At 40.1% G+C, this 19,522-nt stretch overlaps 1 protein-coding gene across 8 annotated transcripts in view; it reads right to left on the reverse strand.

The window, feature by feature from the left end:
* Positions 1-19,522, reverse strand: part of LOC145998708 (zinc finger protein castor homolog 1-like) — a 347,264-nt gene that overhangs the window by 89,306 nt on the left and 238,436 nt on the right. For 6 of the 8 annotated variants that reach the window (XM_083135199.1, XM_083135203.1, XM_083135204.1 and 3 more), the window contains one exon: positions 13,221-13,256. The exons of the other annotated variants lie outside the window; for them this stretch is intronic. In XM_083135199.1, coding sequence (XP_082991325.1) covers positions 13,221-13,256 — 36 coding nt within the window. The remainder of the gene's footprint in view (positions 1-13,220; positions 13,257-19,522) is intronic. 8 annotated transcript variants of the gene reach the window in all.

Consider the following 19,522-nt stretch of genomic DNA (forward strand, 5'->3'; position numbering starts at 1 on the left):
TTGCATGATAAAAGAAACTTGAAACATGGAGAGACAAAAAACGCATGTTGTGTGTGTGTACTTCATGTTTTTTTGCCCGAGGAACAAATACCTTCAGTTGAACTCTCGACTGCTTCTGGTTTATTCAATTGCTTCGCAGTATAGTTTCAATAAGTGAACAGTGTATTCATCTGCCTTGAAGTTACACTGCAAGTTTTCCCCTGAAAGGAAATGCAAGCTGAATATTTCCATTTCAGAAACTGTCCATATCGCATAGGATTCATGAATAGTCTTCAGCATTAACAAACTAAAACTACTATTACTGCTCTACCACCAAGAGAAATTACCCTGGCACACTCGCAAACTAAAGTGAACACTCATTTGTTTTCTCTCGCATCCACTTCGCTCGTGCAGTGTTGCCACATTCAGTGCACTGGAATAGGAAAGTGTCTAGTATTTTGTATGCACGTGTAAGGAATATGTACAGTGGTATCCATGAGTATTACCGTGCAAATTGTCCATCACCATGTCCGTGCACTTTATTTGACCCAATAAGAGCTTCAAAAATTAAATGAAAACTCAAAACAAGCTGTTGACAACTTCTGCACAAGCATACATAAAAATCCATCGCTTAAAAACACATATGATGTAAGATAAAAATTAAAGGAAAGTAGTCATGGACAATTTGCACGGCAATACTCATAGATCAAACTGTACTTTATGTATTAATACATATTTATTTTATTACAGACACAGGCGTGAGCAGAATTTTTTTGGGGGGAGGGGGCTGTGTTCTAGGGCTACTGGACACAAATATACAGTATATCGTGTCATTTTTAACCTTCCATTTGATAGTTATTGAATAACAGAAATGGTTACCAGGAGTCATTTTATGGAGGTCTGCATTTGCCACTTTGGTTTTTCCCCAGATCATTACTGCTCTCATTTGAATTTTTTTTCTAAAAAAAAATTCGGAGGGGCTGTAGACGCACCAACTCTCCCCTCGCGCACGCCAGTGATTACAGAAGTGAGCGGCCAAAATCCGACTTGCTCTTACAGTCATCTGAGAATGGTTTTCATTGTTGACACCTCGGTTCAGTCGCATAGAAATTGGTGATGGTTCTTCCATACACTTTTAGCAGTTTTGAAACATTTTAAGAAGCATCAATAGCCGAAATACGCTGCAGTGCATATAGGCAATATAGAATTTACGTATAGAAATGGTATTACCTACTGTACTGTGCTGTGAAAGCTCACAGCTACGTTTATTGTGACAGGTACTTGGGGCAATATTGACTACTTATGAAGTGAGGAATTTCTAGAATTTCGACTGTTTTCCTTCTCTGGGTAAATGTTCAGCTCCCGTGAATCCATAGGGCCGTAATTTGAAATCAGCCCTGTGCCCCCCGTTTTTGTGCCAGTAGGGAAACCAACTAGAAAGAGGATGGAAAAATATTCGCCAACCGAAGATTTTCGTCAACGCAGAAGCAGTTTCTTCTTCTGTCCGCAACGTGGCGCCATCTACACACCGTTAGTGGCAAGTTCTCGTCCTCAATTACTAATTACATTAATGTTAATTATGGTTGTTCCTCCAAATCCCCTCTTTTACATTTCTTTTTTGTTGTTGGAAAAGAAAAGCAAGGAACGGTTCCTGGAATGCCACTACCGCTGAGGATCATGGGAATTTCCCAGTTTCCATGCGAAATCTTTCCTTATCCACCCAACGGGATCGTCCTCCTCTTCTTCCTCAGTAGGAAACAATCCTTTTTGATAAACTGTGTTCTCGGAAATCAACGTCTAAGAACCACATTACCATGAAATTCAAGAGAACGATTTCTTTTACGAGAAAATTTCTTGGGGGGCTTTTAAAGACATTTCTCGTGCGAATATCCGGTTGCAATTAACTAAAGTTGTGATTTGATTAAATGCTAATTGTACGATATATTTTAAGGTAGTTTATGGGTAACATGGCGCAAATGTCTGATTACCATGTTTTATATTCATTTTTTCCCAAAATCACGCGATTTTTTATGCTCCGTGGCCGTATGCAATTATGCGTCTGTGCTGTACTTAAAAAAATAATGATCGGAGGAGTGTAAAATAATAACTAAAAAAGAGTACGACGTATGTCATATCTTCTCATATTTTTTAGGCTTAAACTGATCAACTCTCAACGTTATGTTCCCGACCACATGAAAATATTTAACCCTAATAAGCTCACTGGAATGGTGCCAAACTACAGTCCCGCCGCCCTTACAGCCGGCGTGGGGACCGTATTTATGGCAGTTACCCTCTGTTGCAGTGCTTAGCTACGAAGGAACTTGCGGTCAAACAGCCAATTAGACCTACCGATGTCTCCCTCTTTGGAACAAGCGGCAATCTTTCAAACACTCCTCCCCGAAGCAGCCAACAGGGAAACAGGATTTTATCAACATAGCCGTTCTGCGCTGTGATTGGGGACCGGTTCGTACGGCGGCACTATTATAGTGCATAAATAATACAAGCGAAACACAAGCGGAAGGTATATGCATTGTAGCAGAGAAGGTATACTCTACTTAGTAAGGTTAACCAGAGACGACAACTCTTTTAAATGAACAATCTAGATGTCTAGATAAATAAAAACAACGGTGTCCGTTGCCCCTAGCAATAAAGACCCAATATCTCCAGAAAACTTATGTTATGGTACTTTGAGATATCACCATCTATTCTTGGAATATTGCAGGCACAGATATTAAGCAAATTAAGAAATTTTGCCACATTTGAGGGGTGTATTGGATGTCCAACTCGAAGTACACCATATTTATATTTTATATATAATTAAATAGTTTGAAAGGGAAAAATAAGTTTATGTTTTAAGCAAACCAACACTATGAACACAATTATTTTACTGCGCGTGCTAATTACAAGCATCAACGTGCTACTGGTGGTACGCGTGCCGTGGGTTGGCCGCCCTGTATGATGCAAGTAGACGAAAGGACAAGCAAAGAGTCTCTATTAAAATCCACGACGGTTTTCCCATAAACGTTAACACAAGATAAAATGAATGCAATCATTGTACATTTGAAACTCAATACTAACGAATAACACATGTGGCATTAAGATTTCAATAATCCGAAAAACAGTTGCTGAAGGGAGTGGAAAAACAACAAACAAGGTTAAAAAGAGAGAAACAAATTTCCCACAGAAAACATCACGCACATAAGAAAATGACTGACGAGTGTTATCGAGCGGTATTACAGTCTGTGCAGATGGAGGCTTTCCGAAAGAAACAAAATGCACATCGTTGTGCAATTTACATACTCGGAACAATGTCTCAGTCCCTGGAAAAAGGATCATGGGAACTTTTTAAGATCGCTCGGCGAAGCAGGAATAGTTAATTTTCAAGAACATTTATCCCCTTCCCTCCCGAGTCCCGACATCTTGCGTTTCCGTTTGTAACTTCGAAAGGGAGAGAGATCTTTTCGCATTAAGGTTCAAAATCGTTTGCTCCTTCAGACAGAAACATTTCTAAATGGTAATACGACCTCGTGTTTAATTATGAGGCAGCTGGGAGAAACGGCGGAAAGATTGTTAGCGGGAGGGGGGTACCGAGGGGGGAGGGAGATGATAGAGATTGGGAGGAGAACATCTTTCGCTATTGTCGAGCTTGACAAACAAATATGCGCTGGAATGCTAGGGTTAGGTAAGAACTCAATCCATTGCCAATGAGTGATTATACTTGTCACTTACGAACCAAACTCTGGTCGAAGAGTAAATCGAAAAGTAAGATTCTGAAGTTGTCGTAGAGACTATACTTACTCCTTTGGAACACACAGAAGATTGATGCACTTTTGATGCATCAACTGGCATACATCAAATGGAACAGTATCTGATAAAAAAAGTACTGTTTGATGAATTTCTGTGTATTTTGATGCACACAAATGCATCATTAGCAGTTTAGCCACTTCTAATGTGTCTCTGGAGCCAACATATTTATGTCAATTTACATGCTTGTGTGCATAACACTAAAATTTATTTTAAAAAACGTTAAGATTTGCTTACGATTCATTAAGTTTCATCACAAAAAGTTTGACTAGAATTGTACTCAATTTCAACTTCAGATTTCAATTGAATCCAAGCATCATTCTATGATCGCATCTAGCTTCATTCACTTCTGCGTTGTAAAACCACGAAACAACAAACATTGGTTAACTCTGTCCTAAACACAATTATTGATACCCATCTTTGTGGAAGTAAAGAATTGGTGAGTTTAGCTTAGTGTTACTTGAATGTAAGCCTCTATGTTGTAGAACTTCGGTAATGTACAGGTTTGCGTATATATAAAAAACAAAACATATTATTACATTGGCAAAACTGTACAAGGGCAAAATTAATAACTTCCAACATTTGAATAAATATGTTCAATTCGACTTAGATCAGATACAAGAACACATGGATTGATTCCTGTAAGGAATCGCAACGAAAAGTAGTGCTCAAATGTTGAATCCTTGATGAAATCAACCGATTCTACAAATTGGTAGATAACACACGCTGACCAACGATATTGTCAGACTTAAACTACCTCATCTTTTCTCCTCTTTCGGCACCAATTTCGATTGCCGAACCTCATTTTTCGATTAAACACAGTTTACAAAACTGCCTACAATCTTACAACAATTTCTCGTTTCTTAGCCACATGAACAATACAAATTATACCACATTTTAGAAGCGTACAGCATACAAAATCACAAAGCAAGATGCTGCCATATATAGCTATGGGAAAATACAAGCTGACGTAAACGCCGTACAAGAAAGGTATGGAAAGATACGCGTACACAACTGTAAGCAAATGTTATAATGTCGCATGCGTGAGTTGTGCTAAACGATTAGCATTTAGTTACACAGATTTTACCGCGGTGCAAGGCTAATCTTATTCTTGTTCTCCACACTTCTCCTAATTCATTATTCACCTACGCCTAACCCTGGAAAACAATTAGTCACGGTCTCTTAGGCTAAGTGGCTGTCAATAATAAAGACTACATTAGCTGTGCATTCGCAGTGAAAACGTGGGATATGTACGAGGAGTAATGTGCATCGTTATGGTTCACTCTGGTACACTCGCTACGGTAACAGCCATTGCACGTAGCAGGTTTGAGGTAGATGTTGTAAGCTGTGATGCAAGATCAAATAAACATGCTTCCTTTTTAGTGGAAGACGACATTTGAATCGCAGTGCGTGATTCCTAGTGGAAGGTTCTGTTTTTACAAGTTATTTTCCTACCAATACGCTCAGGTGCAAAAATATGTATATTTTAAAATAGCTTCTTTTTTCATGCTTGCTTTTTGATTAGAGACATTTGTACTTCTGGTAATTTTACGTTGATTTGAAAGTAATTAGTTAATCCCGACGAAGAGGACGAATGATGGATGAAATAGATGACGGGATAGCATTGCTTTATCCAGGAATCCACCCTAGATTCGAAGCGCGTTACGCTAATCATTACGCCACGGAGGCCGGTTTCTGGTTGAAGGTTCAGGAGATGCAAAACGTAAGACGTTAAATGGCATATATGAACATGAAGACTACCTGCCACATCAATCTTTTTCTATTCTTCGAGTTATGTTACAGTATTAGGTTCTCTAAGTTTCGTTACATTTTTAAAACACTACAAAAATTACTGAGAATTATCATCACAGTATACTATGAAAGCGACAAGGAAAACAGTGACTTAAGAAATAAATAATGACGTAATGGTTTTACCATCACTTTATTGTGGGATAACCGTATGCATTATTACAGCGCCACGTTTCAATCTGGTGGCGGAAAATTGAACTATTTTCTTATCGCCATCCTCTTCCCCATGGTCTGCATAGTGGATTCACCAAATTGCAAAGTTCTACGATGCCTCAAACAGGCTACAGAGGGCTCTGAGTTGGGTAACTTTAATTCTGGCCACCCGGTATATTAACAATAATGAGACTAATGAACATAATCGTAAGTTGCAGTTCAGTTGTTTATTTCTGGAAATGGTTATTGAACGTCAATTTTCTAGATCTATGGATAAATTGAACTAAGAAGATCAGCCGAAGTAGGTACAATTACAAATTCAGCCCAGACAGAGAATCGAACTTTGGACCTGCAGAGAACTTCTCATTAAGAATACTAGCTTTTAATCGAAAATATGTCCCGTTTATGTGAAGATGTAAGGGCCTTACACAAGGAACCAACATGGCTCCCGTTTTTAAGGAAGCCGCCTGCCAATGACTAACAAGAACATAATAACATGCTTTAAATCCGAGTCTTCAGGTTTCGATCGGCCTTCCCGAAGATTAGCACCTAATCCATCCCCGTCAAAGATCCGAACACGGTCCATTGCACACGTGTCACCGAGAGGCCTGCGTAGGCTACGCACTCTCCTTGTGAGGTCTGACTTCACGGTCCGCCGGAATCCTGGAAGCCAAAGACGCCTTCGAGAGCAATAAATCTTGCACTTGGCAAACGGCTTCACCCGCGCATACTGGTTTTAATTTAACCCATCTTCGTGTCATATCAAAAGGGAGACGTTCCTCGTTCGTGATCGGGAATTGTTGTGTTAGTTTATGCTCCACTTGGCGAGTTGACTTCTGGTAAATGCTTCGGTGGGTGTTCATTCTAGTCTGCATGCCGGTGCAGTTTATCACAGAAATTACAGCTATCATTCATTTTTATATTATCCTTGTGGTAGGCGCCAAACGCGCAGCAAAAATGTGACAAAAAAAGTTGCATATTTTCAAAAAATACAAATATGCAACTTTCAAAATCAAAATCTACTGTTACTTTAAGAAAATAACACAATTTTATATTATTTTGGAACATAACCTAAGATTTAACAGTTATTTATGATTCGTGGTTCATGTGACCTTATTATTTTTTTTTTATTATTATTATTAATAGTGTGAATTGGTATAGGGGTATGGGTGGGGAGTTACTACAAAAAAAATACAAGTTTGTCGTATCTTCTCTAATAGCCTATTTGAAGGGCTCGGGGGCAAAACGTAGTGACATTTTGATCATTATTGAGTTTCTTAAGCAAAATGATTATAAGCTATACTGTAGATAAATTGTTTTCTTGTTGTGTTTACCAATTTCAGAAGTGTTCAATGAGTCCAATGCATATTATAATGACCTGGCAATTACATGAGAAAATTGAAGGTTGGCTCTTTTTACTTTGTAACTGAATAATGACCAAAATGTCACCATGTTTTACTTTAGACTCTTTCATATTAAAACTACATTTCCAACACGCAGTATTGCAGAACGCGATTTATGAAAATGTTTTTTTTAAAAATGATTAATAATTAGAAATGAAAGCAGTCATATCTCATTTTCCGACATAAACGCCTAAATTTTACGCTTTATTCGCCAAATGGTACTTCAATGTTACACTTCGGTCGCCAAATGGCGCCTAATTTTTACTCTTCAGTCGCCAAATGTCGCCTAAATAAAAGAATCAACTCTTTTCATTTTCATGTCTTATTTATTGGACCAAATATTAAGTACAGGTACTTTTAATGCCGAACTGAAGGTGTGAAATGTCATTTGGAAGTAATACATGCAAGAGTTTCAGGTTCTCAGTGTGTGCCGAGCAAGTGAATTTGACATCCTTTTCCGATTTTTCCCCTCAGGAAAAAAATGACAGATGTGTAACAGCCAAGAGACACGGATTATATGCGTCTGCAGAAACAGAACGAAGTCTGCGGAACGGGGAGAAAATTAGGGAGAAGAATGAGAGGAACGGGGGAGAGAAATAAAGAAGCAGATTTGTTAGATTAAAAGTTCAGGGTCCACAGTTGGAAGTCGGTCGTTTCCATCAAAGTAATTATACTGGAACAGGCGTTCGTATTAAAGTTAATATTTCACGGCCGGAAGCTGTTATGGCCCGGAAAAAATTTGATTTCTACTTTTCCCCGTTCGGGAACTGTCGCGTTCTGGGTATTAATATCGCAGCAAGGTGTGTTTTTCGGATATCGGTTGTGGATCGCAGGTTTTTAAATTAGGGTGTATTAGGAATAAATGGAAAACAACGGTTGGGACGTTTTGTGCTTCCGGTAGGATGACCCTACGTGTCTGAACCTTTCATTTCCTCCCCCCGCTGCTCGCTTCTATTTGTAGTATAGGAGATCCACTATCACATGCAGCATTTCGAAAAATTGTGAGGTAGTAATCGTAATCTCCATTCACGTGTCAGACCTTGCGCGTCAAGTGGTTGATTTTTAATTCTTCTGCTTCGCGTAGTAGTTAGACGCCAGGGATCTCGGTTCGAATCCCCGCCTGGGCATGAGAGTTATTGGTGAGTGTCCCTTCCATCAATTTCACCATATCATCACTCATTCTCATCGTCACGATTTGTCAAAAGTGGCAGAAAAGCAACGCTAAATAAAAAAAAATTGATGGAGGCCCCTGATGGATCTTATCTGTCTTTTCAGAGCAAACCTCACTATTTCTTCTTTTCAAATGGGACCCAAACTAAAATCACGACTAGGTCAGCAAAGATGGTCCGCGATCTAACCCAAGACCGCTCGCATGACAGAGAGCATTGGCTTAGACCCGCTTTAGCCGAAAGCGTCTTTTCTCAACATTTCTGCCACGATCGAATTCTACCATAAAGTGAAGAAATCTTCGAGCATTTTGATGCCATGGTATATTCCATGCATATTTCACAGACAGAATCTGATCTAATGTCGCGTAGCATACCCAATCAGAAGCGAGCTCTACGTCACGAGTGGACATGTAATGGCGGCCGAGTGTATCACTTCACAGCTTTAAAAGTCGATAACTATTCAATAGAGAGGAAAAAAGTTTCGTACAAAACGGTGTTTAGGTACAAACCAATGGCACTGCTTAAATACATGCTTTCTAGCACATACAGCACACGTGTAGAAGAATATATGAGTAGTTTCATTGTAAATGCTAGGCACTGGCTCATGGACAGAAATGTCTCAGGTTACACAAAAAATGAGTTGATTTGCAGTTTGTTTACACCAGATCTCATTAACTAAATAACTATTTCCTCTTAAAATGTATTAGTTATTAAAGTGAAAACCTTGTAACTCAGTGTGACTTGTGCAGTATGTATATTATCTAATATTTTCTCCATGCTTCACATCAGAAATGCTGTCCAGAATGTTGCCGTGTAAGTATTCTGACATAGAAAAAGCTAGCAAAAATGTTAAAACGAAATGCTTTCGTCTAAAGTAGGCCGGCCTTGCGCTAGAATCCTGACACAACGGTAAACAAGATAAGGCATTATGATCAATGTCAAATGTATGTCGCTCAACGGAACATCCTTAGAACTGAATCGACAAGGCTGCATTATTGGTTTTGAAGCTTCTAAGGTGCATAAAAGAGTCCCTTGCACGATTTAACTTGATGGAAGGCAAGATAGACAGGTGTAGGACACCGTATTCATAATTTTAGGGATCCAGGCTCGAAAGTTTGACGCTCAATTGCGTAACCATTACATATATGGAAAAAAATCCTTCAATTGGTCCTCTCCTCGGCCATAAATTTCACGTTTAAATAAGTTGCCGAAATATGTCGAGAAAGTTCAGTGGAAAAAGGGACCAAATAAGGAAGACGCACAATGGGCAGTCCCTCTATTAACTCATTGAACATGATTAGCTCCAAAAAGCAGTTTGGGGTCGAAGACGAGGCCAGAGTGGGGAAGGGCAAAAAAAGTGAGGGGTTCTGGAGGGGGGAGAGTTGATAGGGAAGTTCATGGTGGTGAGAAATGTGATAGGGTACTCTTCATGGGTCATTTCACCGCGATCGGTTTTTGTCCGAGGCTATTGAGTTGCTCGCCGGAGGTTCTTATTGTAGTGAGCTGGAAGCGATGTTTGGTTGTCACTGGTGGAGAAACAGGGTGACATTACATAACCTCCCCTCGCTTTTTTTTCTTTTTCATCTTCTACCTGCTCGAGTTCGGAGATGATGAGGGGGGACTCCCAACAATATTCTGAGAAACGTACCAGATTCCTAGCCTTCAATTTTCTTCCCAACAACAGGTCCCGCAAAAGGGGGAGAGGGGAAATTGAAACCTCAGTCACGATTAACCCTTAAAACGAGCTGCATAATCGCCATATGGACTGCGAGTGGAGTCGGCTCATTTTCTGAACTACGATCGTCTCTTTCTCGCAAGTCGGGTGCGAGTCTCGAAATGTTCCTTGACCTACAGACGCATGCGTAAATGATTACTGCGCATGTGTAAATTGCTACTGCGCATGCGTAAAGAAGTACTGTGCATGCGTAGATGATTACGGCGCAGCGCAAACTATTACCGCTACATCAATTGAGACTATAATTTCAATTAAACAAATAGTACAAGTTAGTGACAACGGTTGCTCCAAAAGTGATTCAACATTATATTTGATGCATTTCCAAATATGCTTAATACTTACACGCACCAGATTGTTTAATTTTTGTTATTTAACGTCGCTTTTCTGCCACTTTTGGCTAAACGCGACGATGACAACGAGTGACGATATGAAATTGATGAAGGGACCCTCACAAAGAACACCCATGCACAGGCAGAGATTCGAACCTGGAACCCTTGGCGTCGTAGTGCTAACCACTCCGCCGCGGAGGTCGGTGCACGCCAGATTGAAAATTCAAAATGGTACGGATGGTACTTGGGAGCTGGCGGATGCTTCCTTCGACTTTGCTTATTACCGCACTAAAACACCCAACCGTCCAGCAAGATCTCTCGAACGACGACAATTACCAACTTGAAGCCTTATCACACTTAACCTTGTTCCAGTTATACGCGTGAGAACAAGGGTGGGGAGTGTGCCCACCCCCCGACGCAATCAGACAGGGCAGGAAATGTAAAATCTACAACACTTAGCCAGAGCAATCTTACAAGGGAGAGGCAAGCATGGCAATTGGTTAGAAGCGAGGTGGGGAAGGGGGGAGGACAGTGTAACTGAACTGAACAAATAATGTTGCTTTTCGACTCGGGGATTCTTAGCACGTATTGGGAGTCTGAATTATGTATTTACGGCCGGACCATGGGCGCGATAGGGGGGAAGGGGGGGTTGTATCTGTTAGAGAAGTTTTATCTCGACCAACAATGCCCAAGTTGATGCTCGCTTGCATTAATTCAACAATCGAGTTGAATAGCAACGGAGGAAGTCACAGCACGGGGGTTTCCCGGGGGCAGCTGCTATGTATGAGGTATGTATCCAGTATCCAGAAGAGGGTATCAGGTGTTTCAAGTCAGGTTTAAAGGCTTGTAGGCCCAATCAGCCCAAGTTTAGGGTTGGGTGCGAGTGTAAGGGAGCTTTCAAACCGAAGCGACACGCTTCGCGAGTGACTTGAATTTCAGTTTTTGTTTTTAAGTCCGCCTCATGCGCAGATAGGCTAATCGGGACTGGATGTACAGTTTAAATTGGTATCTGAACCACTATGTGCATCCACTGGGTATCGAACGCGGAACCCATGGTTTAAAAGGCGACGACGTTACCACTACGCCATCGGAGAGGCACGAAAATAACTTGGAAACGAACTTTCACGCATAAATGCAACATTTCGCACCGAAGTGGCACGACTGGACTGTGCCTTCTTTTTATCAATACCGTGCATCGGGTTGCCTCGGTCCGTTGATAGCGCCTGCGCAATGGGTTTCTTTAACAGGCTGGAGGTGCTCGCGTCTGAATGTTACTTCGGAATGAATCACAGGTGGCGCTGATACTTTATTACCTCAAATTGCACGGAAACATTTTTGAACACAGATAAATTCAGTAATTTTGCAAACATAAAAATTTAGTAATTTTGAAAACATTTTAAGTTTAATAATTTTGTAAGCAGAAAAAATTTGGTAATTTTGCAAACGGATAAAATTTAGTGGTTCTGCAAGCTGCCCTATGATATTTTACAATTTCAACTGAAAGTTCCAATACATTACGAGACTGCTAATTCAATGTATTCATCTACACCTATATCCGTGCTTCATCATTTCCGGTCGTTTCTAGATCTAACTGCCTGGCTACGACGTTAGGAAAAAGATGCTGGAAGCAAATTTCAAGCTGTTCCGTGATTGACAGGCTCTAACGACTTCTCTTCACGGAAATTGTACGTGTTTTTAATCTTTCTTGGGAAAAAAGCATTAAAAAAACGCTGCGGAAAAAAGAATTAAATAAAGATCAATTAAAGAGTAATCTGTAAGCAAGTTTTTAAGAATTTATGAAGACATTTTTTCCTCTCACTCCTGTTTTTTGTAACGGCCGAAATGCATTCTCTTTTGCAGGTGCGTTAGCAACAAACGAACAGGAAATGAATGTTGCATTGCGATAACAATTAACCACATGTTCCTTGCAAAAAAGAAACATCTCAATTTGTCCCTGAGCACAGCAGACCCACTGCTTATAGAACAGTGTTTCCCAAACGCAGGCCCGGGATATCAATTATATTGGTCCGCGAGAGATTCTACCGAGTTTTACTGCAAACAACATAATCAAAATCAAATTAATAATACAATTACCAGTTTTCGGAGTACATTTATGCAGACATTCATTTCCCAATTGGCTATTGGGTTCCAAAACTGGGGGGCAATGACAGTTACTTTCCAATGGTAGATAAGGTTTAGCATCCTGGGGCAAAAGTCGCAAAAAGTGGGGGGCAACTGCCCCCACGCCCCATCCCACCAGACTCCTAATCGCCGCCACTGCCAATTGGTATTAATTTTGAATGTTCTCGAAGTTGAAAATGCAACACGCCAATCAAAATCGGCAATTACCACATTAATTTAACGATGTTGACTTTAGGAAATATTAGATCCAAACCGTTAACTCCAAAAATGCTGTTTTCAGTTTTGTTCTAATAAAATCCTATGAAAAACTTCATTTGGATTCAGATATCCACATATCTCCATTTCTAATCCTCAGCAGTAATTAACTGACTTTAAAAAGGTCAGGCATATTCCTAAGAATACATTATTTCCTCTCACGTAAACTTGATAAAATTGTAGTTACGCCCCTCTCTGATTCTCATACGACAAATTGTCAACGACTGGACCTAATGATATTTCAAATTAATTCTATATTTGTAAACCATCCTAGATAATAGAACTAGAAAAATTCCTACACGTATCGGTTACGGTCAACTCTGTCCATTCAAGAACTCTTGTAAAACAGAGCTAAATAGACTGATTTTGTTAAAAGGCACAAAATTTGATAGAAACCCTAGTTAGATATAATTTCATTACTAACCAGTTTCTATCTACTCACCGGTACAATAAGATGCATCACTCTTCGTTCCCTTACCTGCAAATAAACAAAAACAAATTATTATTATTATTATTATTATTATTATTATTGTAACAATTCTTACAAGTGAAGTGTAAAATATTTTATTAGAAAAGTTTTGACCCGTGCGTGTGTCTTTTGAGTAACTACACAGAGAAAAATGTTTGTTTGGAATAACCAAGAAATTATTGTTTACCTGGACATAATTCTTTCATTAATTGTGCACATTTCTTTAGAATTATAAAATAAAAAAGTTCAAAATTTCCAAATTCATTAAAAGCTACTTTTTTTTTTTTTTTTTGCGGTCACTAAAAAGTTTAACGAAAAGTGTTTTGTTTAGTCAAACGACAAGTTTTCTTCAGTGTATGTCAAAAGCTTATGCTTGGTTGGTTGAGTTCAGTTTTTCTTGTAAGTTCACTTACATAGGCTATCTGTACTGGAACTATAGTTCAAATGTGACATCTGAACCTGTATCGAACCTGGATTTCTTTGATTACAATGCGACAACATTACCACTATCCCTTCTAAGAAGTTCAAATGACGTTGAAGGAAGCAATATTTAACAACTTTGCAAAAAAGAGTCAAGCGCTCCTGCGTAGTGAGAACTTTTAACGTATACGAAGCGTTGCGACGTTATGTAACGATAGGTGGCGCAATAAATGTATTTTAGTTATTTAGTCTCGCGTTTCTGCCACTTTGGACCAATCGAATCGATCAGTGAAGATTAAGATGAAGTTAATGAGGAAACACTCATGGTCAGACCGGGACTCGATCTCAGGAACATCGCACGCAAGATCTAAAGTGGAGCATTTAATGCCCTCGGTCACATATCCGACGGTGAGGCATAATAAAGCAATCAATCCTGTTTCAAAGAATATATTAGATTATCCTCTACATACTGTATATGCTGCAGCTACAAGCTCAAGTGTATTATTTGGATCAAGAAGAAAGGTCTGTGGGATTATTTCCCTCTTTTTGTTGCTACGAAAGGAAGAAAAAATCGGAGAAACAGTAGGAGGAGGTGACGTAATTTTGTCGTCACGATGTCGTGACTGTAGTGAGCAACGGACGCGACCTTGAAGGTTGAAATTACGTAGAAGCTAAGATATTAAAAAAAAAAAAAAAAAAAAAAAAAAGTCATATTTCCCAAGTGTCTTCCGGAAAAAGGGGGTTGCAAGGGCGAAATATGAAAAGCGTTGTGAGAACGGCAATTGTTCATTCCTGGTTACAAAAAAATCAGAATGCTTGTTATTTTTACCGAAATAGAGTCCGGTTAGTTATTATTCTAACAGAATAACGAATCCAAAAATGTGTTAAATCGAAAAAAATTGAGTGCTAAATACAGGAACCAGTTTATGTTTCTTTATTCTGCCAGTTAAACCAACGAACGTATAGTTTGAAAATTCCAAAACTGAGTTTTGTGTGACAGGTCACACAACATAACACATAAACACTATGACTACAATTTCTCCCTAAGTTTTTTAAAGCTTTTTCTTGACATAGGTGCGCAAAAGTTAATAACAAAATAGAATAACTATGCATTTCAATACACTAACTGAATGAAATGTTAAGAAATAATAATAAAAAAATACATGCGCTGGATATTCACTCATCTGGTAAACCAAGCATTGGATTGGATTGGATTGATGTTTTAAGTCCACTTTATAGTAAGGCTAATCGGGACTGGACCTACAGTTTAAAGTGGGATCCGAACCACTATGTGCCTCCACCGGGTATCGAACCCGGGAACCCTTGATTACAAGGCGAGGACGCTACCACTGCGCCATCGGAGAGACGTGGGTAGACCAAATATGAAAATTTCCCCAAGGATATAATAATAATAACAATAATAATAATAGTTAATGATTATAGTTAACGATTATCAATTACAGTTGCTTGACAGCTGTACAGAAATGTTGCGCGTAGGAATACAGTGGGTGATGTAATACACCCATGCTACTCAAGTACTCAACGTAGCTGCTATACTGAAAGTTGTGGAACTATATTGTAAGCTGCACAGCTACGATCAATATATTCATGAGCAAACTAACACCACTATTAATACACAGGAAAGGGACTATTTTTTTCTGCGAAAGCCTATTGTTGTTCCAATGGGAGCTGAGCATGAATTTTGCCCGTATGAAAATAGTGCATGTGATTAAAGCCATACCACTCAACATAGCTGCTATATTCAAATTGCGGAGCTTATATTATAAGCTGTGCAGCTACGAACAATATATTAATGAGCAATGTGACAGCAGAACTACCACAGGAAAGGAACTACTTTTAAAAAATCACGTGGCCTCCTTTACATTTATTTCATTCTTGCCGTAGATGGAGCATAAAAATATTAGAAACTGGAATACAAGATAAGTTTGAGAAATGTACATTTAAGTTACTGGTTCTTCAGTTTTAGCACAATTCCCGATACACCCTTCGAAGAATTTCCTTCCGATACACAAACAAGGCAGCTTCAACCGTCGCAGAGATATCGAAATAACCTATTTACGCACGGGCAGCCTGTTTCCAAAAGACAATAAATACGCCACACTGCACTCCCTTACAATGCTCTCCCCTTCTGAACGAGTGCCTGTAAATTGCCTCGCTTTTTAGGACCCTGTGCGTGTAACCTATTGACAGGCGGCAGACCGGGATAAACTGTGGAAGAGGGACGCTTGGGGGGGGGGGGGAATCTTCCTGTTTCTTGCACTTGCCGCGGGAGCGCTGCAGTCGAAGACGGTTGAACTATGATATAATAAGACATCCTACGACTACAGAAAGCAGGGATGATTTACATACGTAGCCTCTACTCGAGGCTCGTGAACTTAGCCCGCAATGCTAGTGAATAAAATCCCTATTGTTCAAGAGTGTGTGAATGTATCCATGTTGCAAGTGGAAGCTGCTTTTTAAAGTTTATTAACTGTAGAAAGTATGATAAGTATTTAAAGAATCCAATGTATTCCTAATGGAGAAGCAACTTCAACTTGAAGTTAAGGCTAATAAAATGTGAGTTTCGACTTTTCTAAAAATCTTCATCCTGTCCTCTTTCCGTCCATATTTTTTTCTACGTCATCGGAAGTTTGATATTCACAGGAGAACAAGTAAAATAATGCCACGCGAAAGGTCGGTGGGTGAGGGGTCATTTAGGGTCATTCCAGAACCTCCTGTCTGGCTGGACACTGAAACTGTTCCTCGCGGCTGTTATTGGAAATAAAAGGGAACACCCCCATACTTTGTTAAACATGCAGTCACCGGTAATAAAAACGGGACTTCTAGATCCTGAAATGTTTGTTTCCCTGCAAGGCGTTGTGTGTGTTTAACTATACGGCGATAAGTGGATTTTAATAGCAAATTTTCAATGGCAACTTCTATCACCGCCGTACTTAGACAAGACACATAACGCTTTGCAGAGAAACAAGCATTTCAGGATGTTGGTGTTTCATTTGGTGTAGCGTGACAGTGCTATTACAGGGTTCGAAGTAAGATCTCATGCCACCAAAGGCCAGTTACAAATCAATTTACATGACTCATTGACGCTGAAAATCCCTCACTCAAGTCTCACCGATTCGAACCTTATCCCTCCCCCTTCCACATCCCTGTCTTGTTTTGTCCCTTCCGCCACGCTGGACCTGGAGTCGATCTGAAAGACGAACAGGGGCGGAAGGTAGGGGAGCGACAAGAAGAGGACTGCGCACCGATAGTGTCACACGGGGTGAAACCTGATCATGACAGATTCTTTTCGGAATCACTGAACAGGTGATTGCCTCTCCTCCCATCAGCGCCGCCATGCGGACGGATCGAGTTACGCTTCACGATTTTTCGAAGGGGGGAAACTGTTTGATTTATGCCTGTACACTCCTCCCCATTTTAAACCTTCAAGCCCTCGATTTTTACCCTACCTTTACCTCAGAAAAAGCCTTTCACAACCTAATACACTTCTCGCCCCCTTCCCCAATCTCATCAGGCATCGGTCGATTGGTTCCCAGTGATCGAACGGGTCGCCCGTTACAGTTCGATCAATTGTTCTTCTGTTCATTTATGACGTACCCGCTTCTGGTCGACGGGTTTTACAACTTTTGTGCATCCGCAACCCTCTCGTATGATTATCTCCGAAACAACATCTTCCTCTCTACCAGATCGTATTTACAAAAAAAAAAAAAGAAGAGGGGTTAAAAAAAAAGTCTTCCCCTCAATATCGCGAAAAATCTGTCGCTACGGTCCGCTTCCGAACAGGGAACGGAAAATTACACAAAGAGATGGATAGGACTTCACAATGGGACCATCGATATATGAGGAACAGAGAGGCGATGCGTCAATTTTCAACCAGCCTTCCCTCCTCTTCTTTTGCGAAGCTATTGAAATGTACAGGAACTGGAGCACTTATCCAATATTTCGGTTATTTGGATGAAGTCATAGAAAGGGATCAAAGGATCCAAAATATAATAATTCTTAGGCTACCGAACGGAACCTTAACACTAGCCTTGATTGCATAAAGACTTCTCAGGGCATAAACACTTCTAGAGCATAAAGACTTCTAAGTTCATAAAGACTTCTTAGATGGAGTTGCTAAGAATGGGCTGTTAGCGAGACTAAATAACAAAAATACAAACTTGTACAGTGGGATGCATAAGTATTACCAAGCAAATTGTCCATCACCGCGTTCATGCTCTTTGATTTATCCAAAGAGAGCTATACAGAATTGAAACAAAACACCAAACAAGCTGGTAATATCTTCTGCACTAACATACTTAAAAATCTATTTCTCAAAGGTGCATAACGATGCAAGAAAAGAATTAATCAAAATAGCCGTGGACAATTTGCGGAGCAATACTTGTGCATCCCACTGTACATTATGAGGATAAATGTGTCTTTTAAACGTTTCTCTAATGGACGGGGGGAGTCGAAGTTTGTTTTCTATCTTTCTCTCTCCCTCTCTCTCTCCTATTGTTTCTTGTTCTTCCCTTAATTCTTCATTCCGGCGAGAGAAAAGAAAGAATCTGTCCCTCCATCTTTCTCCAGAAAGAGTCAGACAGACAGACGCACACACATACACACCGGGGGGAGGGGAGAGCGAGAAAAGAGAAGAGAGTAAAGGAGAGAGAGGGGGAGAGAAGAAAGAGAGTAAAAGAAAAGAGAGAGAAGAAAGAGTAAAGGGGAGAGAGAGAGAGAAACAGAGAAAGCGAGAAGAGATTGAAACGCAACTCTCTCTCTCTCTCTCTCTCTCTCTCTCTCTCTCTCTCATTTACTCTATCTTTCTTCTCTCGCTCTCTCTGTTCTCTCTCTCTCTCTCTCTATAAATCTATACCGATTAAATTGGGCCCGAACCACTGTGCAATATGCTTCAAGCTGGAATCGAACCCAGGACTCTTTGAGTGGTCCGGAAGAAATAGGGAATACTCAATCTCATGATCATCTTGAAGAAACTAAATTAGTTGCAGGAAATGAGTTCTGTAATGTCTACCCAATCGCTATAGTTATCGTTGTTTTCTTCCAATGACGTACCCAGGAATGTTTGTGGAACGGTACATGACGAGAGACGTTCGTTTTGTACTGGTCAACCCTGTATATTACAGTATTTTCGTGAATGAGGCGTTTTTTACATATATTTTTAATCCATGCTAAATGGCGAAGCTACCCCGTCCCCTTTCCGGGTACGCCACTGTTTTTCCGACATCCAGTTCTTAATGAATGCCACGGACATGTTCATTTATTCGTTGCAAGGCAAGCGGTGCACCGGTTAGTCGTGTGCGAGTGTCTTTGCTCTGAGAATCAACTTTTTTTTTCTCTCTTTCTCCTCCCTTCGCCACAATCTCGAACACACAATGATTTTATCGTTGTCCTTTTCCACTTTCTTTCTTTTTTTGTTGCTTTGATGCGTGCGCGTTTTTCTTTCGACTCGCTGTCACTGTTCACGTGGAACAAGTAATTGTTGTCGCAATATATAGGACGTTGACGTCCATGTTGGAACTTGCTTAGACTGGGAGGGATTATACTTAGGCGAGCAGTGTTGCAAACGTATCCAGGAAATCTCTTAATCTTTAGATTAGAGGATTCCATTTGAGCTAGTAGTCTTGCAGGGCAAGTGCTCGTCACAGTCAGGATATGAACTTGCTTAGGACACAGTAGTGACGTCACGATTTTGCACGCGGAAGGAAGAGGACATAGTGACGGGTGGGGAATACATACCTAAAATAACATTCATCGACATTTTTTTTACTTTAACACCGTAACCAGCCATCCCTTACTTTGCCCATTCCCAATTCAATTTCAAAATAGCGACAGCG

This window comes from Lepisma saccharinum, chromosome 14 (assembly GCF_977018435.1).
Source record: "Lepisma saccharinum chromosome 14, izLepSacc3.1, whole genome shotgun sequence".
Lineage (NCBI taxonomy): Eukaryota > Metazoa > Arthropoda > Insecta > Zygentoma > Lepismatidae > Lepisma > Lepisma saccharinum.